The 24,727-nt window shown below is 42.8% G+C and overlaps 1 protein-coding gene across 3 annotated transcripts in view; it reads right to left on the bottom strand.

Annotated features, from left to right (window-relative positions):
• Nucleotides 1-24,727, bottom strand: part of LOC105013423 (myosin-10) — a 69,146-nt gene that overhangs the window by 3,826 nt on the left and 40,593 nt on the right. For all 3 annotated transcript variants that reach the window (XM_010874949.5, XM_034295006.1, XM_034295007.1), the window contains 23 exons: nt 22,246-22,338; nt 20,981-21,044; nt 20,131-20,229; nt 19,854-19,997; nt 19,613-19,708; nt 18,376-18,494; nt 18,144-18,296; nt 16,521-16,694; nt 16,230-16,403; nt 15,313-15,427; nt 10,233-10,426; nt 9,708-9,829; nt 9,392-9,461; nt 9,074-9,234; nt 6,771-6,879; nt 6,509-6,640; nt 6,050-6,394; nt 5,762-5,885; nt 5,505-5,676; nt 2,118-2,475; nt 1,747-1,953; nt 1,558-1,662; nt 1,325-1,477 (listed from right to left, as the gene is read on the bottom strand). In XM_010874949.5, the coding sequence (XP_010873251.4) occupies nt 1,325-1,477; nt 1,558-1,662; nt 1,747-1,953; nt 2,118-2,475; nt 5,505-5,676; nt 5,762-5,885; nt 6,050-6,394; nt 6,509-6,640; nt 6,771-6,879; nt 9,074-9,234; nt 9,392-9,461; nt 9,708-9,829; nt 10,233-10,426; nt 15,313-15,427; nt 16,230-16,403; nt 16,521-16,694; nt 18,144-18,296; nt 18,376-18,494; nt 19,613-19,708; nt 19,854-19,997; nt 20,131-20,229; nt 20,981-21,044; nt 22,246-22,338 (3,483 nt within the window). The remainder of the gene's footprint in view (nt 1-1,324; nt 1,478-1,557; nt 1,663-1,746; nt 1,954-2,117; nt 2,476-5,504; nt 5,677-5,761; nt 5,886-6,049; nt 6,395-6,508; nt 6,641-6,770; nt 6,880-9,073; nt 9,235-9,391; nt 9,462-9,707; nt 9,830-10,232; nt 10,427-15,312; nt 15,428-16,229; nt 16,404-16,520; nt 16,695-18,143; nt 18,297-18,375; nt 18,495-19,612; nt 19,709-19,853; nt 19,998-20,130; nt 20,230-20,980; nt 21,045-22,245; nt 22,339-24,727) is intronic.

The raw sequence follows: 24,727 nt of genomic DNA, 5'->3' as shown, positions 1-24,727 counted from the left end.
TTGCTGAGTTTCAGAGGTGGATAATCTATTTGTCACTGTTACTTCACCAACTGCTTTTGAAATAGAAATGGATAATTCTCATACAATTACCTATACAAACCTACATCCAGAGAGGGCAAAGATACATCAAAATGTATTTTAAAATAAGATACCAAATACCTGCATTTTTTGTGTATCAAAATAAACTACTGTCTTTTTTTATTTTAGAAATACTAGTACAGTGACTCAGTTGATTCCATTCATAAGCCTATTTGATCTATCCCTTCACTAGTACAGTGACTCAGTTGATTCCATTCATCAGCCTATTTGATCTATCCCTTCACTAGTACAGTGACTCAGTTGATTCCATTCATCAGCCTATTTGATCTATCCCTTCACTAGCACAGTGACTCAGTTGATTCCATTCATCAGCCTATTTGATCTATCCCTTCACTAGTACAGTGACTCAGTTGATTCCATTCAGCCTATTTGATCTATCCCTTCACTAGTACAGTGACTCAGTAGACAATGTTTGATAGCAACAGTTTTTCTCTGCCCAATGAGACATTAGATAAATCTGACATATGCAACCAGTTAACAGATCAAATATTCACAAATGTGATCGCCCAGATGAAGTTTATTATTAAAGCAATCAACAGTTTAATGTTTAACTAACAGTTTGCTAATGACTCATAATTGTATCCTAATTTAGTTACTTGGTGTTTGGTAATGAAGGGCCTACTTTGCCTCAGCAACACTGACTCAATGACAAACAAGTCATTCATAAGAATACAACTGATGGCACCTTTATTCATAGCAACTAGTTTCTAAGTAACTAATCATTTGATTGTTAATCATAAATATAATAATAAAGAAACTTTATCAGAAAGTGATGGATCAATGTTCTGTTCTGATCTCAAATCTGGGCAAATTATGGTGTAGGCACCAATCAGAGGCAGCATTTTTAATCATGTAGACTTCTGTATGTTGATACAAAATATGAAGCCATTTTCACCAAATACAAATAACAAAATCCTATTTTGTATTTGAAATATGTATTTGAAATACACCTATCATAAATACTGCCCATCCCTGTCTACATCTCAACTATATCTCAAAACAATTGAGGGAAAAGTCAGAAAAACTAGTCTTAACCTAGATGTTTATCCAAGCTGGTATATTGATCAGGATTAGAGGCACTAACATTGAAACGACATGTTATTTTTTATTTTATTCATCCAGGTAGTTAAAATGACATGATGTTGGATGAATACATTACCTTGTTGTTGGTACAGTATGTTAATGTCACTTAATGATCAGTATTGAGTTCGGTTCTTGTGCTGACCTGGGCTTGCAGTGTGCACAGCTGTTTCTCCAGGTTCCTGCGAGCCTCCTCATCCTCCTCCTGCTGCTCCTGGAGGGTGCTTTTCTCCTCCTCTAACTGGCGGATACGACTGGTCAAGTTCAGTTTCTGACGCGTCTCCTCCTGGAGAAGCTCCTGAAAAGACAAACAAACGGTCAGACATGGAAAACAGAATTTAAGATAGAACCTAATTATTGGTGTCCAGTCATCCTCACCTGTGTGTCCTGTAAGACACTCTCCAGGCTGGTGGTATCTTTGGCCAGCTTCATTCCCTTTCTTTCTACATCCTCCAGTAAAGCAGACACGTTATCCAGCTCTGTCTGCACACAGGACACAGCCCAGTTAAGAGACCATGACCATCAGAAGTTAAGGTGTATTTGTGTGTGTTGCTGGGCCTCTCTCACCTGTAGTTTGTGGTTGCGCTCGGCTAGCTCTCCCTTGGTCTTCTCCCCCTCGGCGAAGCGGGTCATGAACTCCTGGACCTGAGCTTCTAGCTTCTTCCTCTTGTGTTCTGACTCTGTCTTGGCCTGCTGCAGCACCTTCACCTCACTAACCAGCTCCTTGTTGGTGCCCTCCATACTCTGCTTGTTCTTCTCCAAGTTGGCCTTGAACTGGATGCATGAACCAAAATATGTTACAATAGGAGTCATGCTCAGGCAACACAATGCAAGAGAGAAAGAAGTGAAATCAGAGGAAGCACTCAACTGGCTCATCCCTGTAAAGACTCCTGTGTGTCTACAACATGACCATGTAGTTATTGTGAAGCCACACCCACCCTCTTGGCTTGCTCCAGCTGCTCAGATAACTCCTCCAGGGCAGTGGAGTGCCTCTGTCTCATCTCCTGGACCTGGGCCTCATGGTTCTTTGTCTCCTCATCGATGGCCTTCTTCAATTCGGTCACCTCCTGCTCTCGCTTGGTCCTGAGCTCCTGCTGGGTTGCAGTGGTGTCCAGGGTGTCCTCCAGCTCTGTTTTTAGAGCCTCCAGCTCCTCACTCAGGTCTCTCCTGAGTTTCTCAGCCTTGTTCCTGGAGATCTTCTCTGATTCCAAGTCCTCCTGAAGCTCTGCCAGCTGGGCCTGTAGCTCTCGCACCTGTTTCAGGGCATTGTTCTTCTGGTTCACCTCATCATCTCCCCTGACACACACAAACACACATTTAAATACTTATAAGAATTCATGACAAAACATTGTAGTAAAATTACAATTAATCATATAACATATTTAGGCCTACATACAGTTAAGCTGAAAAGTATTCATACCAATGCAAAATTTTGAGGCATAGTGAATTTTTATTTGAACAATAGGTTTCTTCTGGCTGGAAATGACATAAAAAAAGTGACAAAACACGGTAAGACATTGTGGTGGAGATAGAAATGAATAACATAACTATTTCTGTTTTTAGCCATGACTTTCAGTTGACTAGTACAGTGGAGATAAGTATTTGATAAACTGCCGATTTTGCAGGTTTTCCAACATACAAAGCATGTAGAGGTCTGTAATTTTTATCATAGGTACAATCTAAAACAAAAATCCAGAAGATCACATTGTATGATTTTTTTATAATTAATTTGCATTTTATTGCATGACATAAGTATTTGATCACCTACCAACCAGTATGAATTCCGGCTCTCACCGACCTGTTTGAACTCGTTACCTGTATAAAAGACACCTGTTCACACAATCAAACAGACTCCAACCTTTCCACAATGGCCAAGACCAGAGAGCTGTGTAAGGACATCAGGGATAAAATTGTAGACCTGCACAAGGCTGGGATGGGCTACAGGACAATAGCCAAGCAGCTTGGTGAGAAGGCAACAACTGTTGGTGCAATTATTAAAAAATGGAAGAAGTTCAAGATGACGTTCAATCTCCCTCGGTCTGGGGCTCCATGAAAGATCTCACCTTGTGGGGCATCAATGATCATGAGGAAGGTGAGGGATCAGCCCAGAACTACACGGCAGGACCTGGTCAATGACCTGAAGAGAGCTGGGACCACAGTCTCAAAGAAAACCATTAGTAACACACTAAGCCGTCTTGGATTAAAATCCTGCAGCTCACGCAAGGTCCCACTGCTCAAGCCAGCACATGTCCAGGCCTGTCTGAAGTTTGCCAATGACCATCTGGATGATCCAGAGAAGGAATGGGAGAAGGTCAAGTGGTCTGATGACGAAAATAATGCTGTTTGGTCTAAACTCCACTCGTCGTGTTTGGAGGAAGAAGGATGAGTACAACCACAAGAACACCATCCCAACCGTGAAGCATGGAGGTGGAAACATCATTCTTTGGGGATGCTTTTCTGCAAAGGGGACAGGACGACTGCACCGTATTGAGGGGAGGATGGATGGGGCCATGTATTGTGAGATCTTGGCCAACTACCTCCTTCCCTCAGTAAGAGCATTGAAGATGACAACGACCCGAAACACACAGCCAGGGCAACTAAGGAGTGGCTCTGTAAGAAGCATCTTAAGGTCCTGGAGTGGCCTAGCCAGTCTCCAGACCTGAACCCAATAGAAAATCTTTGGAGGGAGCTGAAAGTACATATTGCCCAGTGACAGCCCCGAAACCTGAAGGATCTGGAGAAGGTCTGTATGGAGGAGTGGGACCTGGTCAAGAACTACAGGAAACATATGATCTCTGTAAATGCAAACAAAGGTTTCTGTAGCAAATATTAAGTTCTGATTTTCTGATGTATCAAATACTTATGTCATGCAATAAAATGCAAATTAATTACTTAAAAACCATACAATGTCATACATGCTTTGTAAGTGGGAAAACCTTCAAAATCGGCAGTGTATCAAATACTTGTTCTCCACACTGTAACTGACTAGAGAACTACTGCTGGTCAGCTGTTCTCAATTTATAGGTGATTAGAATGCTCTTTTATGGTGGAAATTACAAGAGTATTTTAAATGGTAAAGAAATATGCATTTTCTCAAATTTGCAACAATTTCAAGGGGTATGAATAATGTTGGACATGGCACTTTTTGTAAAAATTTGAAAAAACTGAAATAGTTACATTATTCACTTGTATCTCCAGCACAATGTCTTAACGTGTTTTGTCACTTGTTTATGTCATTTCCTGCCAGAAGAAACCTATTGGTCAAATAAAATGTCACTATGGTTCAAAATTTGGCATTGGTATGAATACTTTCGCACTAAACCGTATATGCATAAATGGTCAATCCAAGTTGCAATGCATGTCTTTCCCACTGGATGGCAGTATATCATGTAATAAACAGGGACACCTTGTCTGGGTCAGTGGCATGGTGTTAGAGCTCTTAATTAATGTGATTTTATTTAACATCCTGGGATCTGCTTTGTCATCAGAACCCCCTTCAACACTGTGACCTTTATTCTCTGGGTAACTGGCCCCTTGCCACATACACAATGCCTGACTCACTGGTACCAACTCTCACAAGTCCCTTTAAGGTTATTGCCCCATCTACATTAACTCACTCCTTAACATGTTCCATTCCAATAATAACCAGTGCTTTATATCTCTGGTCCCTCCTAAAACCTACAGTTCCTTTGGATTCCAGTTTACCATTGCCAAAGACTGGAGAAAATGGAAAAAACCTTTAAGCTTGACAATTTCATCACTTTCATCTGACTCCTTCAAAACCAAATGAAACAGGAAGTAATTCAATCAAGGCACCTGATGAATTCATCAAACCTGAACACCTTGCTCTATTTAGTATACAGTTACGGTTATTGATTATGGTGTTTGTTTCTATTCGTATTTCTAAATGTTATGCGGCTCTGTGTGTTGCCTAGCCTTGTTGCAGTTGGATGCCTTGCAGTTGGTCATCCATGAAAATGGGAATTGGTTCTCAGCTGCTGACTTACGTGGTTAGATAACAGTTAAATACAGTATAACAAACAAGCAGGACTCCAAGATGACCATTTCAAGACTGAACCGACCATAGACCTGACCTAACATTGACAGAGAAACGGCATAGAAATTTACAAACTGAGACAGATATTGAGACAATTAAACAGGTGTCAGGTTGATGTTGACCCAACACTGTTGCTTGATCAGTGATTAGTGATGAACTAATTGATCAATGATTAGTTAGTCATTCTGGGAAATCACACTTCCGATCAGTGAAACACCTTCAAATGGCAAAAAACAGCTGAACTACATCCCCAGTTATCTTCTCTCACCTGGCCTGTAAAGCTTGCAGCTCTTCCTCCTTCTTGGCCAGCTGCAACTTCAGCTCCTCGATCTGAGCCTGCAGCTCAGCTATCTGGTCCTGCAGATCTGTGGTCTCTCCATCCAGCTTCCTCTTGGCCTTCTCCAGCTCCTGACGTGTCTTCTCCTCCTTCTTCAGTCGATCTTGAGGAAGAAGGTAAGGGGACATGTGTTGTTATAGTGTCTGCACGTACTCCTCTGAACTACTTGCAGGTCAGGGAGAACCTACCTTCCAGGTCCACCATCATCACTTCCTGTTTGTTTTTGGTCTTGCCCAGGTTCTTGGCTTTCTCCTCTTCTTCAGTCAGCTGGGACATCATCTCATTGACACGGTCCTCCAGAAGTTTCTTCTCCTGATGGAGAAAATACAAATCAGAATGTTTAGATAAAAAAATAGAATTAATCATGAATACCACTAAAGCGATCCTCCTATAATTTTTGTGTTGTTTTAAAAGTGATATCCCACATATAAATATGGTAATGTAAGAACCTTGGCCAACCTTATCTCCCCACTCACCTTAAGGAACTTGGAGTTCTGGTCCTCCAGGAGCAGGATGTCCTCCTCGAACTTCTTCATCTTGGCCTCGGCCGTCACCTTTTCAAGCTGGAGCTTCTGCCTGGCTGCCTCCTCCTCGTCCAGCTGTTCCTCCAGGTCCTGGATATGAGACTGCATCTTCTTCTTCTCGTTCTGCAGGCCCTGGTTCCTCTCCTCCTCCTCCTCCACTCTGGATTCCAGGTCATGGAGGATCTCCTCCAGCTCCTGCTTCTTAGCGGCCAGACGAGCCCTCATCTCCTCAGCCTCAGCGAACAGCTCCGTCTCCGCCTGGAGCTGCTCTGCTAGGATGTTCTTCTCCTCCATCAGCTGCACAATGCAAACATGGAGGTGGTATGAACGCTACATTCCAGGACTGAGGTTCATAAAGGGATCAAGGGTTTAGGCCCAGCCTACTGGAGTTGGTGTGGGCTAGACACTGACCTGGGAGTGCTTTCTCTCCATCTCCATCAGCTCCCCCTCCACCTTGGTCTGCTTCTCCTTCACCTTTAACAGCTCGTCATCCTTGGCCTGCATCTCCTCCTCCTGCCTGGTCACCTGCAGCAGGGGCTTCACCTGGAGGACGGGACAGAACCCTGGGTCAGCCACTGCTGGCCATGTTCAAAAGCAAGTGCTCAGAAGATGCATTTGGCAATAAATAGAGACAGGGCCCCCCAGTAAAAAGCTCTTTGTTCTGGAGACCCACCTTGGTGAAGAGTCTCCACCACTGCCAGTGCTTCAGTTTCAGGTAGGCAGAACAGTTCCTCTGAAGAACCTTCAGACAACTCAGCTGCTGCTGCTTCTTAGCAAATGCCCTGTGAGGAGGGAGTCCAGACGTATGGTCAGGCATACCACGATGGTCAAAGAGGACACTGTCTATCATTGTGGCGTTTTTCTGTCTCAAGACATGCTGTAGAAAGGACATGAGGAAATGAAGGACCGCCGAATTAGCGATGTGCAAGCCGATGTTTGAAGGCCGCAAAACTCCACCGGCCACTAATGGATTGATTTACTTTTATTTTATTCTGTGGCTTGTACGATTTGTCTATTACCGATAACATGACAAATGTAGAAATGTTTATAATGACAGGTCAAACTCAACCTGGCAATGGCAGAAATGGGCTTAATGTTGCATGTATAAGGACACCAGTCTTCAGCTGGGGATTTATCTGACACATTGTAGCCACAAACAATGTAATGACATAATGACACATTTTCCATTCTGAATGTAATAAAAGTCAGTAATGAACCAATAACGTAATAACCTTTTGCACATACAGTAGTAATCAGATTGTTCTCTCTCATTCTCTCCATGGTAATTAGTATTTGTCATAAACGGGCGGAAATCCTCGTGGTAGATTTCATGATCGTACATCCATCTGATGTTTGAAGGCATTGACTTCATGCTGTCTAACTTTGTCAGCATGTTCCTTAGAACTCTTCTGTTAGTTGCATGCAGTTTTAAAATGTTTTGTCATTTGACAAATGTATGACCATTTCAAACTATGCATTTTAAGTTGCAGAGGGGCCCTATCAGATGGTCCAAAAATACAGGAAATTAATAGAGACAATCCATTATTCATTACAGATAAGTTTACACATTTGCTGTTTTAGGAAAGACACAGAGAAAATAACTACATTTAAGAAAATAGGGCATCTTGGAGACTATTTTTTTAAATTAACAAAAACTGTTGAAACTATGCTTTCTATAAAATAGCTTTGAAGTTTATTGTAGAACTTGCTGTAACATACAATGTAAAGTGTGAATGACAGTTACATTTCTTGTTTTGTTGTTAGATAATCATGCCTTTACATCCCAATAGGGCCTCTAAGAGACCTCTCTAAACTCTAACCAGATACAGGTAAGCCGCTTCACCCATTCCTTTAGGTGTAGCCCCCAGTTGACAAATCCAAAGCACAAGTATCAACTCCCAAGCTTTCATTTACACAGAGGTCATGGGTCATTCCATAAAGATTAATTTAACATTTTGAAGCAGAATTTGCAGGATCAATAACCTCACAGTTCCACAGTAATTTTGACTTATACTGTAATATCTTATAGATAAAAGTGTCTAGTAGTTAAGTTACCAGTTTGGAAATGCTACCTATTGATATTTTTGCAGCATTGTCTGCTTTGTGCATTTAGGGTTATTTATGGTTAGGGGTTAAGAGAGGTCTTTTAGAGGCCCTATTGGGATGTAAATACATGATTATCTGAAAACATTAAAATGATGTAGTTGACATTTACACTTCACATGATGTGTCATAGCATGTTCCAAATAATATATCAATATCCACCTGGAATAATAGAGTTAAAATAGGGTTTTAGTTAATTTTGTGAAATAGGGTTAGACATTAGAGAGGTCTCAAAGAGGCCCTTTTGGGATGTAAATGGAAGATTGAATAATGGATTGTGTCTATTCATTTTCTGTATTTTTGGTCAATTTGATAGGGCCTCTCTGCTACTGTACCTACAACGAATAATTTGAAATGGTCATTAATCCTAAAATAAAGGACAAAACGTAAAAACACCATGCAACTAAGAGAAGAGTGTGTTTTGTGTGTTTTAGGACATTAAACACAGTGATATAAGTATATATTACATTATTGGCTACAATTATTAAAACATTTATTATTTTTTATTAACCCAGCCAACAATGTAATAGCCAGACAATAATGTAAGAACTTATCACATTATGGGCAAAAAGTTATTATGTTATTGGTTCAGAAAAGTTATTACATTATTGGCAAGTTATTACATTATTGACTTTTATTACGTTAAGAATGGAAAATGTATTGACAATTCTTACATTAACGGTAGTTATTACATTATTGGCTGCTACACACATCACAAGAGGAAAATAAAAATGTTATTTTGATGTTTGTTGATTTCTGTGTGAATTCAATAGAGTGGAAATGTTTACAAATAGGGACAGGACCTCTGATCTTGCAAACTATGTAGATTTGTAATGGCCACTGCTAATTGAACATTGAGAAAAGCAGACTCACTTGCGTGCCAGGTATCCCCGACACACAGACTGGAAGTAGATGATGATATCAGTGATTTTCAGGTCCCTCTCCTCCTCCAGGTGAGCCAGTACCCCAGCTCGGAAGAAGATCTTACTCTGACCAATCCTGAACAGGTTGAGGTCCAGCTCCAGCGCTCGTATCTAAAGATAAAATTGGTCATATTTGTAAATGTCATTGATTAAATGATGACCTACACGTACTGTACATTTAAAATGTTTAATACAGCTTGGAAGAGGATGAACAGTCTCCTCCAAGTATTCAACATGCCAGCCACAGTAGAGACACAGACACACTCACCATTCTCTCACAGGCCTGCTTGCCGTCCATGAAGCCCTTGGGGATGGCGGTGGGAGTGAGGATCTCATACCTGGCAACAGAGAGGATGACCAGAGGGCATCATTGCACCTCCATGCTGACTAGCACCAGGGTGTGAGGAGAGCAAAGATGTCTCCGGTCAGCAGAGGCCTCAGTGTTCAGAAATAGAACAGCTCCACGACCGTAGTCAGGACAACACTGACACACTGACCTCTGTGACCTTTCTCACACAAGCGAACACAGGAACTTATCAGGCAAAAAGGACAAACATTCTTCGGTGTGAGGTGTCACCCGGTACCTCTGTCTGAACTCCTGGAAGACGATACGGTTGGGGAAGCCTTGTCTACAGATACGGATGCCCTCCAGAACTCCATTACACCTCAGCTGGTCCAGAACCAGGTGGGGGTCCAGTTTACCAGCCTGTGAGGAGGGAGGGGTACATTGAAGTGAGCACTTATGGAGAGGTACGATATATTGTACGATATATTACAAAGCATTATTTTAAGGAGATTATTTTGAACTAACACAAAGGTGAATTCCTTTAATTACTGTAAATTCAACTTTCACACAGAAAACACTGGAAACAACAAAGGCTGCTCCAAATCCATTTTGTGCAATATGAGATCTTTCCACAGTCAGGATAACATACAGACTGGACAAACCATACTCACAATATGAATACAATAGTTTTATAACCGTAATTTCTGGGTTTTGCTTCAGAAACAATCACGTCTAATCTAAATCGCCTGGAATACTTCAGGCATCACCTAATAAGCCCACAGAGATGCTAAATCTCCACTTGGCTAAAGTCTGATTAGTGTACCCTCTTCTCGTGGTTGGGGATGATGCAGCGGACAAAGTTGGGGTTGGTGTTCCTCAGTGTGGCCATCAGCTTGGTGAGGGACTCCTTGTAGAGCTGGCCCACTGTGCGGAACATGCCCTTCTTGGTCTTATAGGCCGCGCCAAAAGCTGTCTCATTCATCCCTGCTACCTGGTCCAGACCCACGATGCGATCCACTGTCAGCAGAAAGAGGGACAGGAGCCAAGGACAGAGTTAGACAGGTACATGATGCTAGACCGAAGAGACTGGTGCGTGAACTAAACACATACATTTAACAGGCAGAGGACTAGAGGCAAGGCCAGGAATGATGGGGTAGTCTAGGCATAAGAACATGTACACGACCAGATCAAGAGCCAGAGTGGGTGAATGGGCTCTTGCCCTGGCATGACTACATGTTCAATACACAGGAGTGGCTGTGAATCAGGCTTTTCTCAGATTTTTCCTGTTCCAGATTCAAGATCCAGATGCTCCTGCACACGTGTTAGGTAAATCCTGATCTCTCTGCTGCCATGGAGGCAGCCGCTTCCCCATCCACCCACCCCTGTCTGGTATGGGAAAGTTCCACTCAAACAGGAAGTTCGTTTAGGCAAGATATTTAGGCGACTGAATGCTTTTTCTTTCATTTCAAACACTGGCTGGAGGCTGACAGATGACTCAAATTGGCTGCTGCTTCCAGACCCAAAGCGGCAATGATCAGGCGCCTTAGTGTTGGTGTCTACACACTTCAAAACACTGTGATGTAGACATGTTTGACACAAACATTCAATATATTTAAGAAAGCTGTTTTGACAGCTTATCAGTCACAAGTAAGAAACAGACAGGCAGTTTTTATAATGTTGTTCTTTCACCGTAACTGCAAACTTTAGCTAAGACAGCAGACAAACTGTACAATGTATGACAAATGGCAGCAGGAAGTCTGAGTGCTGGGCCAGTGTTACTGAGCGGTCTGTGCACCAGGGTAGTGTTACTGAGCGGTCTGTGCACTAGGCCAGTGTTACTGAGCGGTCTGAGCGCTGGTCTAGTGTTACTGAGCGGTCTGAGCGCTGGTCTAGTGTTACTGAGCGGTCTGAGCACTGGTCTAGTGTTACTGAGCGGTCTGTGCACCAGGCTAGTGTTACTGAGCGGTCTGAGCACTGGGCTAGTGTTACTGAGCGGTCTGAGCACCAGGCTAGTGTTACTGAGCGGTCTGAGCACTGGGCTAGTGTTACTGAGCGGTCTGTGCACCAGGCTAGTGTTACTGAGCGGTCTGAGCACTGGGCTAGTGTTACTGAGCGGTCTGTGCACCAGGCTAGTGTTACTGAGCGGTCTGAGCACTGGGCTAGTGTTACTGAGCGGTCTGTGCACCAGGCTAGTGTTACTGAGTGGTCTGAGCACTGGGCTAGTGTTACTGAGCGGTCTGAGCACTGGGCTAGTGTTACTGAGCGGTCTGTGCACTAGGCTAGTGTTACTGAGCGGTCTGAGCACTGGGCCAGTGTTACTGAGCGGTCTGTGCACCAGGGTAGTGTTACTGAGCGGTCTGTGCACCAGGGTAGTGTTACTGAGCGGTCTGAGCACTTGGCCAGTGTTACTGAGTGGTCTGAGCACTGGGCTAGTGTTACTGAGCGGTCTGTGCACTAGGCCAGTGTTACTGAGTGGTCTGTGCACTTGGCCAGTGTTACTGAGTGGTCTGTGCACCAGGCTGGTGTTACTGAGTGGTCTGTGCACTAGGCCAGTGTTACTGAGCGGTCTTAGCACCGGGCTAGTGTTACTGAGCGGTCTGTGCACCAGGCTGGTGTTACTGAGTGGTCTGTGCACTAGGCCAGTGTTACTGAGCGGTCTTAGCACCGGGCTAGTGTTACTGAGCGGTCTGTGCACCAGGCTGGTGTTACTGAGTGGTCTGTGCACTAGGCCAGTGTTACTGAGCGGTCTTAGCACCGGGCTGGTGTTACTGAGCGGTCTGAGCACTGGGCTAGTGTTACTGAGTGGTCTGAGCACTGGGCTAGTGTTACATATAGTGCTTCAATATGTTTAAAGGGGAGTAATAAACAGCATAAATTATGATATTAAATACAGATGTTAAATATTAAACCAGTAGCCAACTTCCCATAATTTTGGCTAACTGTGACAAAACGTTTGCAGTAGGTCTCATTGATCTTCAACAGCAATATCCTCATAAACAAAATGCAACGGCAGCTATTATTATTGTGAATTCACAGATGAAATCTTGCCTAAAAGTCTGTATTCCACTGAGCATGGTCAAATAAAATAAATGTTATTTACTCGAGATGTTTCATCCATATAGGCTCATCTGGAAAAGATGTACTTGCATGATAATCAATGATCATTGATCATTTCCCCAACCTGCAGCATACCACATGCAAGCAAGACAGGCATTCTAAATAGTGATTCAATCAAATGTTTTCATCATCACTGGAAATACTGTCAAAACAGGTGGCTGAAAAGCTTTCAAAGTAGTGTTATTTTTCAGCCAGTCACTCTGGGGCTTATTTACATTACGGGAGAGAGAATAAAATGCTAGATTGACATATTTAGATTACAATTTCCTAGACATATCGAAGAAGAGTCGAGACATTACATAATTCTGTTGGGTAAACTTGCAGATAGCAATAGCTTACAATAGAACATTGATAAACACATGGATTTTGTTTGGCCATTTTATTTGTTAAATAGACATGTCCTACATTATCAGGTGGATCAAAAACACAGTTATAAAAGTGAAAAACGGAAAAGAAAGATTTAGCAGATAACATGAGAAACAAAGTTGCATTCTCTGATTTCTGGCCACTGATTGTAAAAGTGGCGCTGTCGAGCCCTAACGGGTCCCCATAAATGGAGTACTTCGTCATGTATGCGCCTAAATGAGCCCCATAAATGTGTACCGGTCACTTTCAAACTTGGAATGTCATGGCTAACTGAGGAATGATAACGAGGCATGTGATAACAACATGTTACACATCCAGCCCAAAACCGGAGGTTTAAAAAAGGTGTCTGTTATTCACAATGACAAACAGCAACTAGGTGAAGAGCAGATAGAGAGTGAATAAAAGCGCAGAACATGATCTGCATGTGTGCAGAAGCATCTGGATCTTTAGGCAGAGAAATACCTTATGTTCCAAAGATGGGAGAAATCGGATCCGCAGCCAGACTGAACTAAGCTATTGAATGACATGAACGGCGGTCAATACATACTGAAAGAGCTGTATGTATGACTACACATCAGAACCACATATGTGTCTACCGTACTGAGAGTGAGTTCAACAATCATCAGTTGGGGTCAGTCAGTTGTTCCCCTGGCAGGAGGGCACCATGCCTCTTTGATGTGGTCTTAGAGGCTCATTAGGAAACCATGGCTTCATAGAGCTACTGACTCTCTCTTGACATCAGCATGCACATTCTTCATAGATGGGTGAAGCCATCTTATGAAAAGGGCCAATGTCACTATAATGCTAGGTTTATTTAGAGAGCCATCAGAACCATGTGTATTCTTACCATAGGTCAAAAGTCAAGCCTGACACAGCTGATTGATACAGCATCAGAAACAACAGTTCCAGGAATGCGTGCAGAGGTATAGAAAAGATTAGACTGACTAATGAATCTGTTCTTCACCAATCAATGTCATATTCCAACTACTGGGTAATGTTTTGGTAATGACGTATTTCCGTTGTTTAAATATACTTTTTGTCTTTAAGATCAGACATGGGCTGGCTTCTTACAGGTTGAGGCACAAAAAATACAAATAGAATGAGCCTTCCAAAGTCCAGCTTAGCTCATGCCAAAAGAATTACAAAATTCCTGGTCTGTAGCTTAATATCCAGATAAATTAGGTGGTGGAGAATGTCAGTCATATTACATTATCCATCACTCTCCTGTCAAGTCCATGCCTTACTGAGCTCAACTTACAGATGACTGTCGAATGCATTAAACACACATGGCCTTGCTAAAGTCCAGGCATTTTCCACCACAACAGCTGTGCTGCAGATATTCCATGCCAGCATTCTTCCTCAGATAAAGTGCGTTGCTACGTACACGGGACTGCCAAACAATCCTGTTGTTTCCTTTCACAGGTATCCCAAATAAACAAAGAGATCTGAGCTAAAATCAAGATCGAGACAGAAATGCGCCAGACAAATCAGCGTTGCTCAGAGGTACCGTCTAGGTTAGCAACAGTGCATTTAGGAACATGCAAAGCCTGGGTGCGATGGGTCCTTCAGGGGGTGTAGAGGGCAGCCATGAGCAAGCAGGAAGAACCCTAGAGTACAGCAGCTACGGCGTGAGCAGCGTCCGCGGCATTCACCTGGAGGCTCAAGGAGACCAGAGGCTTTGTCATAGAAAGAGGCTCTCTGAAAGGTCTGAATGTCTACAGCCCAGAAACAGAGAGGAGGTTTTAAGGAACATTTACACACCCATGCGTGGAGAGAATCATCCTCAAACACATTATTATGTTAATCCGTACAGTGCACTGTAAAGGACATAGACAAGTTACTGTTACCAGGATGGTGGGATAATCAAAGCACAGTGACATAAGAGTACAGCCATATAGCTTCAGGCACCTCTTGTGTTATCTTCTCCCCATTTAGCTGACAGATCAATAATGCAACATATATTTTCATAGCATGTTCAATAGCATCTATAGCATGTTTCATATAATCTCATTCACTGTAATGGCTAATAAACAAACGACAGGTCGACCAAGAGTGGGCTTGCCGTTGGATGCTGCATCCTCCAAAGGTGAGTGGGTCCGTTTTGGATCATTTGATTAAGAATATTTCAGTGTTCATCTTAATCCTTTTCAAAACAAGCAGATTCGACAAAAGGGCAGATTTACAATAGAATATTTCAGGTTACCTCACAAACACAAAATGTTGCGACTGGCAATACTCATCAGAGCGTAGCAAACCGTTAAAAATGAACCACAAAAAAGTATAATGGACTCATGCTATACAAATACTCATACCATATCGGCTCCTGTCCCAAGTTTCACGTTTTTTAAGATATCCTCCAACACTTTTACATAACAAGCAAGACCTAGACAAATGGTGGTCTAAGACTCAGGGGGACTCACCATCCTTCCAGAGCTCAGCCACAAACTTGTCAGCAGACTGGTGCAACAGCGTGGCCACGTTGTCGTTCAGAGGGTCCATGTTCTTCATCAGCCACTCGTCTGCCTTGTAGTCCACCTGAGGAGACAGACATCATCTTAGTCCTGTTTTACCCGGAAAACAGGGTAAACTAGCTTCTGTTTCTACTTCTCACCAACGTTCATGTTGGATCCAGTGAAAAAGCTGCCTATTCTAGAGAGAAGGAACTTGAACAAAAGCCCATGCTCAGCAGTCTTATCATGGGTCTACTATGAATCTGGTGCTGTGATTAGATGAAAATGTCAATCTGAAGCTCTAAACTAATGAAAACAGTGATTGGAGATTATATCCACTTTCTGTTGTATGGGGAATTTGGCCTGGAATGTACACAGACCCTCTTCCAGATGGGATTCAGTCTCACACCAATGTGAACAAGATGTTGAGAATAAGAGCACAACTGAGCTTTTGTGCTAAGGCAATGACTTGTTCAATTTAGAGAAGGCATGTCCGCTGCCTCCAGGGCAGCAAAAAAAACACTGTCCAGTAACAACATAGCTCAAATCCAACACCTGGAAAACATGTTTCTGAAGTTATTACGGAGCTGAACAACAATTCAACAACGTTTTGTCAGTCCACCATTCCAACCCCTAAAATGACAAAGCAACAGAAAAGTAAAAACAGGCCCCACCAGACACAGGAGGCCTTCGCCAGACACAGGAGGCCTTCGCCAGACACAGGAGGTCTTAGCCAGACACAGGAGGCCTTCACCAGACACAGGGTGATGAGGGCCTCACATGGTAACCATCATAATTAACCTTTTCAACGGCTATGAGAGGAAAATATGAGAGGAAGTAATTTCTTCTTTATTGAGACCCCAGGCTCTGGGTGGGCATGGACTTACCCGGCCAGCATAGTGGATGATGCAGAAGTCAGCCTTGTCCTTCAGCTGTCGGGGCTTCTGGAACTTGGGGTGGGTGCCCTGCTCCTGGAGAACCTTCTCCACAAATGTCTTATCAGTGGCCTTGGGGAACCAGCACTCCTCATCCAACAGGGCCAGAACACCTGGAGGGTTGGTCTTCAGGAATTAAGGAGAAATAGCATTATTTAATGATCCATTATTTAATTATGTCCCTCAGGCGTAATACTTAGCATCACACCAACACATGCATATGGGTAAAGATGAATAACTCACTGGCTTCTCAATGAGGTCGATGCAGGGCTGCAGGTCCAGGCCAAAGTCGATGAAGCTCCACTCGATGCCCTCCCTCTGGTACTCCTCCTGCTCCAGGATGAACATGGTGTGGTTGAACAGCTGCTGGAGCTTCTCGTTGGTGTAGTTGATGCACAGCTGCTCAAACGAGTTCAGCTAACGGAGAGGCAGAGAGATTAGAGTCATTGCTATTACAGATCAAAATGACAAGACAGTTGTTGGGACATTCTATTTTTAACAAGAAACCAGGCAAGCCTAGTTCAGCCGGCCCGCAATAGAAAGTGTTGATCATGGCTGCCCTCTCTAGATTCTAACCTAGGTCACCCATCTGAAAGGCTGTGTCTTTAACCACAGCACCACAGAGCTGACCGTTTGCCGGGTGTCAGTATAGCATATTGACATTATATTATGTTGTCATGCATTAAGATCACGATCAAGTTTGAATATTTAATTAGACACCATTAACCATCGTGTTAAACAGAGTAACGTTTCTTATGAAGTTTACTTCCATCACAAATAGCATTTATTAACTGTATGGCTTTTGCCACTGGCCGTTTTAACAGCTTATTTGCCATTCATGAATGACATTGATACAATAACTACTGTATCAATATAGGTGATGATAACAGACTTTTACGTCAAGTGAAAAGAAGAGAGAATCGTGTAGCTAGCAAAGTGTTTGACTATCCTGAAGAAATGCTAAGACATAATTCAAAAATCCACCAGAAATAGTTGCAATATTACAGTAAACTAGTGATGGCCGTTCTTGTAGCAGCAGGATATTATGCAAGCAGCTCTAACTCAGATTTTCTTTTTCAAAATAAAAGCCATGATTGAATTATATAAGGCGATATAGTTCACCTATTCTGTCAATTTAGTCTGTCATTTTATGTTTAATGTCCGTTCCAATGTTATTCTTGTTTGTTCTTTTTTACATACTAGATTGTTAACTATATGGCCTTCTAAATGTCAATGATGGCTTTTATTGTGATAATGAAAATCTGAGGGCTGCCAGCATAACGCTATTGAAGCCTTGTTTGTCCATCACTACAGTAAACAGTTTCATTTTAGGCTTCCCATAGCTACAGAAGGTTGTAGCCAGTGAAGTTTTTGTCTATTCTGAACAAATCCTCTTTTACCACTGGCCATTTTAACAGCTAATAAGCCATTCGTGAATGACATTGAGTATCTATCAATATAGGTGACGATATATTTATTACTGACTTTTTTTGTCAAGTGAAAAGATGAGAGAATCATGTAGGCAGCGAAGTGTTTGTCTTTCCTGAACAAATCCTAATATCCACCAGAATAGTTTTATTTCAGGCTTCTTATTACGTAGCTACATAAAGTTATAGCCAGCAAAGTTTCTGTCTGTCGTGAACCTCAGGCATCATGTGTGTTGACTGCTACAGGATTCGAACGGGGGACCTGTTGTTCCGTAGCCCGCGCCTCTAACCACTACGCTATTTAACAAGGGTCAGCCAGTCAGTCACTCAGTCAGTCAGGGAAGGACGGACGGACTCAGTGAGAGACATTCACTCTTCTAGGACGGCTCCGCTTACGCGGTCCGGCAAAAAGAGGTGATCACATCAAATACTTTTTTACCGCGAAGATCTCAAAGCCAGCGATGTCCAGGATGCCGATGAAGGAGGCTCCCTGTCTCTTGGTGCGGTCCAGGGCCTTGTTGATGCGGTGGACCAGCCAGCGGAACAGACGCTCGTAGGTGGCCTTGGCCAGGGCCTCCACCGCAAAGTCCGCCTGAGGACAGAATGGGAGGGTGAGCCTGTTTCTGAGTGACTGCCTGTTTCTGACATTACTGCTAAGAGAACCACCTCACCTGCTCTTTGGTCTGGGCCTTCTGGACATAGTCCCGGCCCACTTTGATGCGGGGGGAAAGAATGGCTCTGGTGAACTCCATCACATTCAGTCCCAGCAGGTGACAGAGCTTCTGGGCCGCTGGGTGAAAGAGAGGGAACTTTGGGTTAGTGGTCATTGCAGCCTGGAGATGTGCCCCGCCAGAGGCTGTAACGTGCAAATAAAGACGTCCGGATGTAGCCTGCATGCAGCCATGGGAACATTCCAGAAAGAGATATGTTTTAAAAGATCTGTGAGGCACTATCTCTTCATCTCAACCCAATCACCTGAGGATTTGGCAGCAGATTGAGGTTTGACCGTCAGAGTCAAAGTCACCAAGGTTTAAACTTTAACATATCTTTTTTAAAGCAAATACACAAGCATGTTTCAAATGACACCCAAACTGTAAACCTTATGCAATAGACGGAACATTAATGCAGAGCAATGTGTCATCAAGAAATAAAAGAACACCACATAGTACATGTCAGCTTGCCTGTGTAAGCACTGTGATCTCTGAAGCATGTACATACGTGTATTTAGTGTATTTAGTTTATTTCACCAGGTAAGTTGACTAAGAACCCAATCTCATTTAGGACCACATACTGGGAAGCAATTAGGGTTAGCTACCCTGTTTTGGAACAGAAAGACCTGCTCAGGGATTTGATCTGGGAAACCTGTGGACTGCTAATGTGTAAGTGTGACTACAACCCTTTATATTAACAAAAGCAGCGAGGAGAGCTTCAGGTTGCACAGTGACAGTGTCAGCGTAGGAGGTGTGAAGAATCGGACCTCTGTTAATTGAAGCGTTTCTGAGCAGCATTAAGCTGCCAGGATTCCTACTGGGCAACAGGCAGACTGGTGCTGCTGACGCTCTGCTATCCTGGCCTCAGTAACTATAGCGAAGACTCTATTCTGCTGGTGTTGTGATACCAACTGAAGGCCTATACTGATTTCAGCAGATTTTCAATGAAACTGCCCTGCACTGGGTAATGGGGTCCTGGTCAACGGTTGGTGGAGCCCAAGCAATCTGTGGGGTATTGTGGAAGGATGATCAATGGTGAAGACATCCCAGAATGTCAGCTCACTGTCAGCGTGGAACATTTCAGCTGTGTTGTGTATCTGTTTCTTATTAGACTGCCGGGCAGAAACTAAGAATGACCAAACAGTACATCTGACATAATTTGTAGGTGGAGTGTTGGCGGTTGAGGTTAGAAGATTACCTGTGTTTTCGGGCATGGATGCCTGGTCTGTGTTCCTTTCTTTCTTGAAGACAACATTACCAAACTGTAGTACTGCAGACACCACCTTCAACATGCCTGAAACCACAAGGAAGAATGAATCAGAAGAAAATAAATTACATTTACAAAATTATTTTTGTTTGCTGTGTTAGTCTCTGAGTGCACTTTTTTGGAGGTGCATGTTTCTGTGTGTGTGTGTGTGTGTGTGTGTGCATTTACTCACAAACAATCTCCTCGTGGGAGAAGCTCATGATGTGCATGGCCTCCATGGTCTCCTGGAAGTTGTCCTTGTCCTGCTGACCAGGGATGGTGATGTTGCCATTGGACAGGAAGCGGTAGTTGTTGAAGCCCTCAAGCAGAAGGTCAGCTGGGAGAAGAAGGTTGGGGGTAGACTCAATCAATAAACCAAGACTATAACAGAACAATCCAGGCTCATGACATCAGTACAAATACTGAAAAACAATAAATAGAAGAAAATCAATAGTAGATAAGATACTGACTTTTCAGGTGCTCCCCAGCTCCTGCCAGCAGCTGGTAGAAGATGTGGAAGGTCCTCTCGTCTTTGGCCTGGCGTATGGCACGGGACTTCTCCAGCAGGTCTGGTGGTCAGATGAGTCAAGGACCAATGGACCAACATCCCCATCATCCCTGTGCTATTAGTCAGTGGGTTTATTGGCTAATGTGCCTAGCCTAGCTAAATCGTCCTAAACACAAGACAGATTGGTAGGAATTGTATCTGTGTTCTACAGCAAAACATAATAATACGCACAAACAGGTCAAATCAAATCCTGTCCCAAACATAGAGGCGCTGCGTAACAACTGGCTGGGACTGGAACAACACAGTCATATGTCAACAATGTAGACCTATATAGTGTTTGAGTACATGGTGTATTGTTTAAAGAGCAGGCATGTTGGAAGTCAGGCAAAAGCAATGCTGTGGTCACCACTGGAACTCAGTTTTATAGAGGTGTTGAATTCCCCCCAGAGTGGCTTGCTATTTAGTCAGTGCTTCCAGAAACCTTGACTTCCACCATCTCAAGGAGAGGAATGCACACATCACACAACTTAAAAAATCATACTTGTTGCAAATCACCGAATCTTACACAACCTCCTGATCTCAGGAGACATGAGTATATTCACACAAGCATATTGACCAGAGATAATTTAGTCCTAGAACAAAACCAAACGCAGACTGCTTACACGACCAACGTAGACCGGTGTCTCTGAGAACCAAAGTCTACGTATTCTGTCTGGTGGACGTAATGCATCGTCGTGCATTCTTGCTGCGCTACACCAATCCCCAAGCCCCTGAGCCAAACCGGCGCGCCACACTCCAGTCTCTGAGGATACAGGTCTCGATGTTGGCGCCGACAATGTAGCCGGTCACGTCAAAGTTGACTCTGATGAACTTTCCCTGTAGGAAGACAGCCGACACAGACATCTACAAACGGAAAGGGTTCTGATAGGCCTCTGTGGCAGGGTTCATTTCATCAACAAAAATAGTGACTAACATATTAGTAAATATACATTTTTCAGAAACTATTCAGAAACTACTGAAACTATTTTTCATTTGGTTGGCAACATAGAGACGACACAACATTATCTTCGGGAGGAAAGACTTGTAAAACTACAAATAACTGAATAGAAGGATTTTGGAAAGAGAGCTTCTCAGCGTTTTTCTTTTGTCCAATTGAAAGCATGAATGGGCATTAGCAGATTTTGCTTCCTTTCTCATTCCCATGTTGTGATGCTACTATTGGTAGAAAAGAAATGTCATGCCCAGGTCATTCCAAAGATACCTCTGACTGTTTTAATCTGGCAGTAAAGGACTAGCTTCACTATGGATACTCTCCTGGGAAAACAATACAGGCAGAAAAATACTACAAACATCAAAAGACATCGGAAAAAGCGCATCATCCCAATTCATACACACAAATAAAGAACGTGGTGGCTAACTATCTAAACGTTTTTGAATCTTCTGTACTATGCTCACTTCTAACACTTTAAACTGATATTCCCATCCATGTCAAATATACTATTTTCCATCCATTCTCAAATATATACTAATTCCCTTCTTGTTAATTAGGCTACATTTTTACATGTGTAACTTTAAATTGTGCACATTCATAAATAATAGTAGATTATATCAACATTGTAAGCTAAATATTCAGAGATGCTCCATCAGCCTATTTGAAATGTTGTATAGCTCCTATAAACTATTAAACTACTATCAGTAGGAAATTAAGCAGGGCATTTTGTTGACAAAAATGTGTCACTGTTTTCATCATTTCGACAAAAGCTAATTAATAAAAATGTGACAAAAACCTCCAGATATTTTAGTCAAAATGACTTAGACTAGACTAAATAAAAAAAAGAGTGACAAAATTAACACTGCTCTGTGGTCCCAAGACACAGCCAACTGTATCTGCTGCAGACATCAACATTATCGAACTACAATGTCTGGTTTAGTGTGTGTCAGGACCATGGAATGTCCACCTTCACACACCTTCACACACCTTCACACACCTTAATAAGTATTCTAGAGGCAGCTCAAAAGATTCCTATTTAAAGTGTGTGGTTGGTGGTCTGAATGAAAAGTCACAGATTAAACTTACAAAACGTGACGAGTTGTCATTTTTCACCGTCTTGGCATTCCCAAAGGATTCTAGGATAGGATTGGCTTGCAGAAGCTGTCGTTCCAGTTCACCCTGCAAGCAGATGGGAGAAACTGAGTGATCCAGTTCATTTTAATCACCACCAAGCAAGCCATTAACAACAAATAAAAGGAAGTTCTTAACGAATGTATATTTAAAATGTACCTTTACTTTCCCTACAGAGTGATGGTAGAAAGTAAAAAGAATGTAAGATAGGAACATCTGATATGCAGAAGACATCTTTTTATTGAATAATCCAATTCAGTCAGTAAAGTGATGTCAGTTTTTTTAAAGTTTTATCCAGAGTGAATTAAAGTTGGGCATTAGATAATTCCTTTGCATTTATTGCATATCATTTTTTGTCTGGTTATATTTTTGCGTATAAATTCTTCTTCTTAACTCTCACTATGTAGTTTTTGGGTGCCATGGCAACATCATTTCATCATACAGGATGACGCTGTGTTGTTTTGTGCATTTGACAAATTAACCTTGAAGCAGTGAATTCAACTTAAGATAGCTAAACGGAAGAACTACATAGTAAGTACATTTTAACTCAATAAAGTGTTATCACCAGAAAGCGCTGGAAGATTTTGCTATTAAGCGCTGAAAAATGGTGCAAGCAGTACTTCATGAAAGGCAACAGTTGGGGGTTGGAGATATTATAGTTTGAAGTTTGAAAACGGTTGTGTTTCAGAGGTTATCAGAAACTAGACTGCTAGCTTCCTAGCAGCGTCTACCACTAGGATACCAGGACAGGGGGGGGAGCTCGGAGCGGGTGTGGGACGTGCACTCCTATATGGTCAAGTCAAATCAACATTTTACATGAGCCAAATGCAGTTTACAGTGAAATGCTTAAGATGGCCATGAGAACTAATTTGGCAGAAAAAAGAGCTTGGGTAGAGATGCAGGGTTTTAGCATAGCACGGTAAAACACCAGGATCACTTGGAGGGGTTTGATGGCACCTACAGAGAGCCCAACCAATAGTTACAATAGAGTTACAGTAGATAAATACTGTAAAATATATCAGGACTAGAATCCTCCTTAAGGGGCCGAATTGCTCTTAAATCAGACATGTACGGACATCTGGGACAAAATAGTACTCTATAACATACTATAATTATGGACGCCATGATAAAGATGAAAAAAAATATGTAAAAAATGTATAACACAAATAATTTTTGTAATTCTCTAACAGGTGGAATATATTATACTTCATTAATCATTGAAGAAAAACCCCAAGAAATGTGTGAAATTATTTGCACCCTTTTTTAGTACTTTGAGTGTCCTCCTCCCGCTCGTCCAGAAGTAGTGAGCTGTTTTCCATAATATGTCATAAGATTGGAATGGATCTGAAGTCCAAATCAATGTCTGTAGACAGAGACGTGAAAGTCTGGCATCTCACTGTAACATGGCTATGCCGCTCAGCCCAAAAACCCACCTACCCACATTTCCCAACCAACACGGCTCTGTTTCAGCCCCCTCACATCAGCCTCTGACAGCTGATGTGATTGTTGTCATCCAATATGATGACAACAATTCATTTTGGGGGTTGCTACACTAACTGAGCTGTAAATGAATAACGCAGAAAGAGGTTTACATATGCTGCTGGTTATGTTTTGTTGGATTACTGATTGGAGCTAACCACAGGGCATGGCCAACTCCACTAGTCCACTTCCTCCTTAGTCACAGAGAGAACAAGAGGTCAGAGGTAGCACTGCCTCCAGTGACAATAGCGAGCCGTTTCGGGGTGCAGAGACTAAACCATCCCCCACACATTCCTGTGGTTGTGATGATGCCCAGACCGACCCCCACCTTCCGGGAGGCACCGCTGTGACAGGGAGTTGCTGCGACCCAAATGTCAGGTCCGTCCCGCACATCACTTTCTTTTTTTTCACTCCAACCAGGGCGCTGGCTCTGAGGGCACAACAGAAATAGCCCAGCCGGTACCGCCCGGTTTCTCTTCGCTGGTGGGACACAGGCCCTTCTACCGTTGACCCGGTGGGACGGACTTTTGTGTGATTTCAGACGGGCCTGTGGTCGTGCTGCACAGCCTCACCACAGGTATGTAGGACAGGCTCAGTCCACATTCAGGACAGGAGAGTGGTGCTGGGAGAGGTATGCGGCAGGACCAACTGAGGTCTGGCCCACTTTCACCTCAATGGAGCCTCTGTCTGTGGCAGAGAGGAAGTGTCCCTGCTACTGATGGGCCCCAAAAGCCCATTTTATGACTCAGGTTTCTATGTTTTTTGTGGAGTGAACTATAAAGTATAAATACAGTATAAAACAACACAGGCAAGAAAAACTCTTGACAATAATGTCATCTGAGTAGTTACACGGCCCAGAAAAAGAATATCTGATTTTCATCCTTTGTTGAATTTTCACAGTGATCTGATGAGATCTTTTTGTGGGTCATAGTCATATATAAATATTCTGAGAGAGAAA

Source organism: Esox lucius, chromosome 11 (genome assembly GCF_011004845.1).
Source record: "Esox lucius isolate fEsoLuc1 chromosome 11, fEsoLuc1.pri, whole genome shotgun sequence".
Taxonomy (NCBI): domain Eukaryota; kingdom Metazoa; phylum Chordata; class Actinopteri; order Esociformes; family Esocidae; genus Esox; species Esox lucius.
This window is presented reverse-complemented; position numbering and strand designations above follow the sequence as displayed.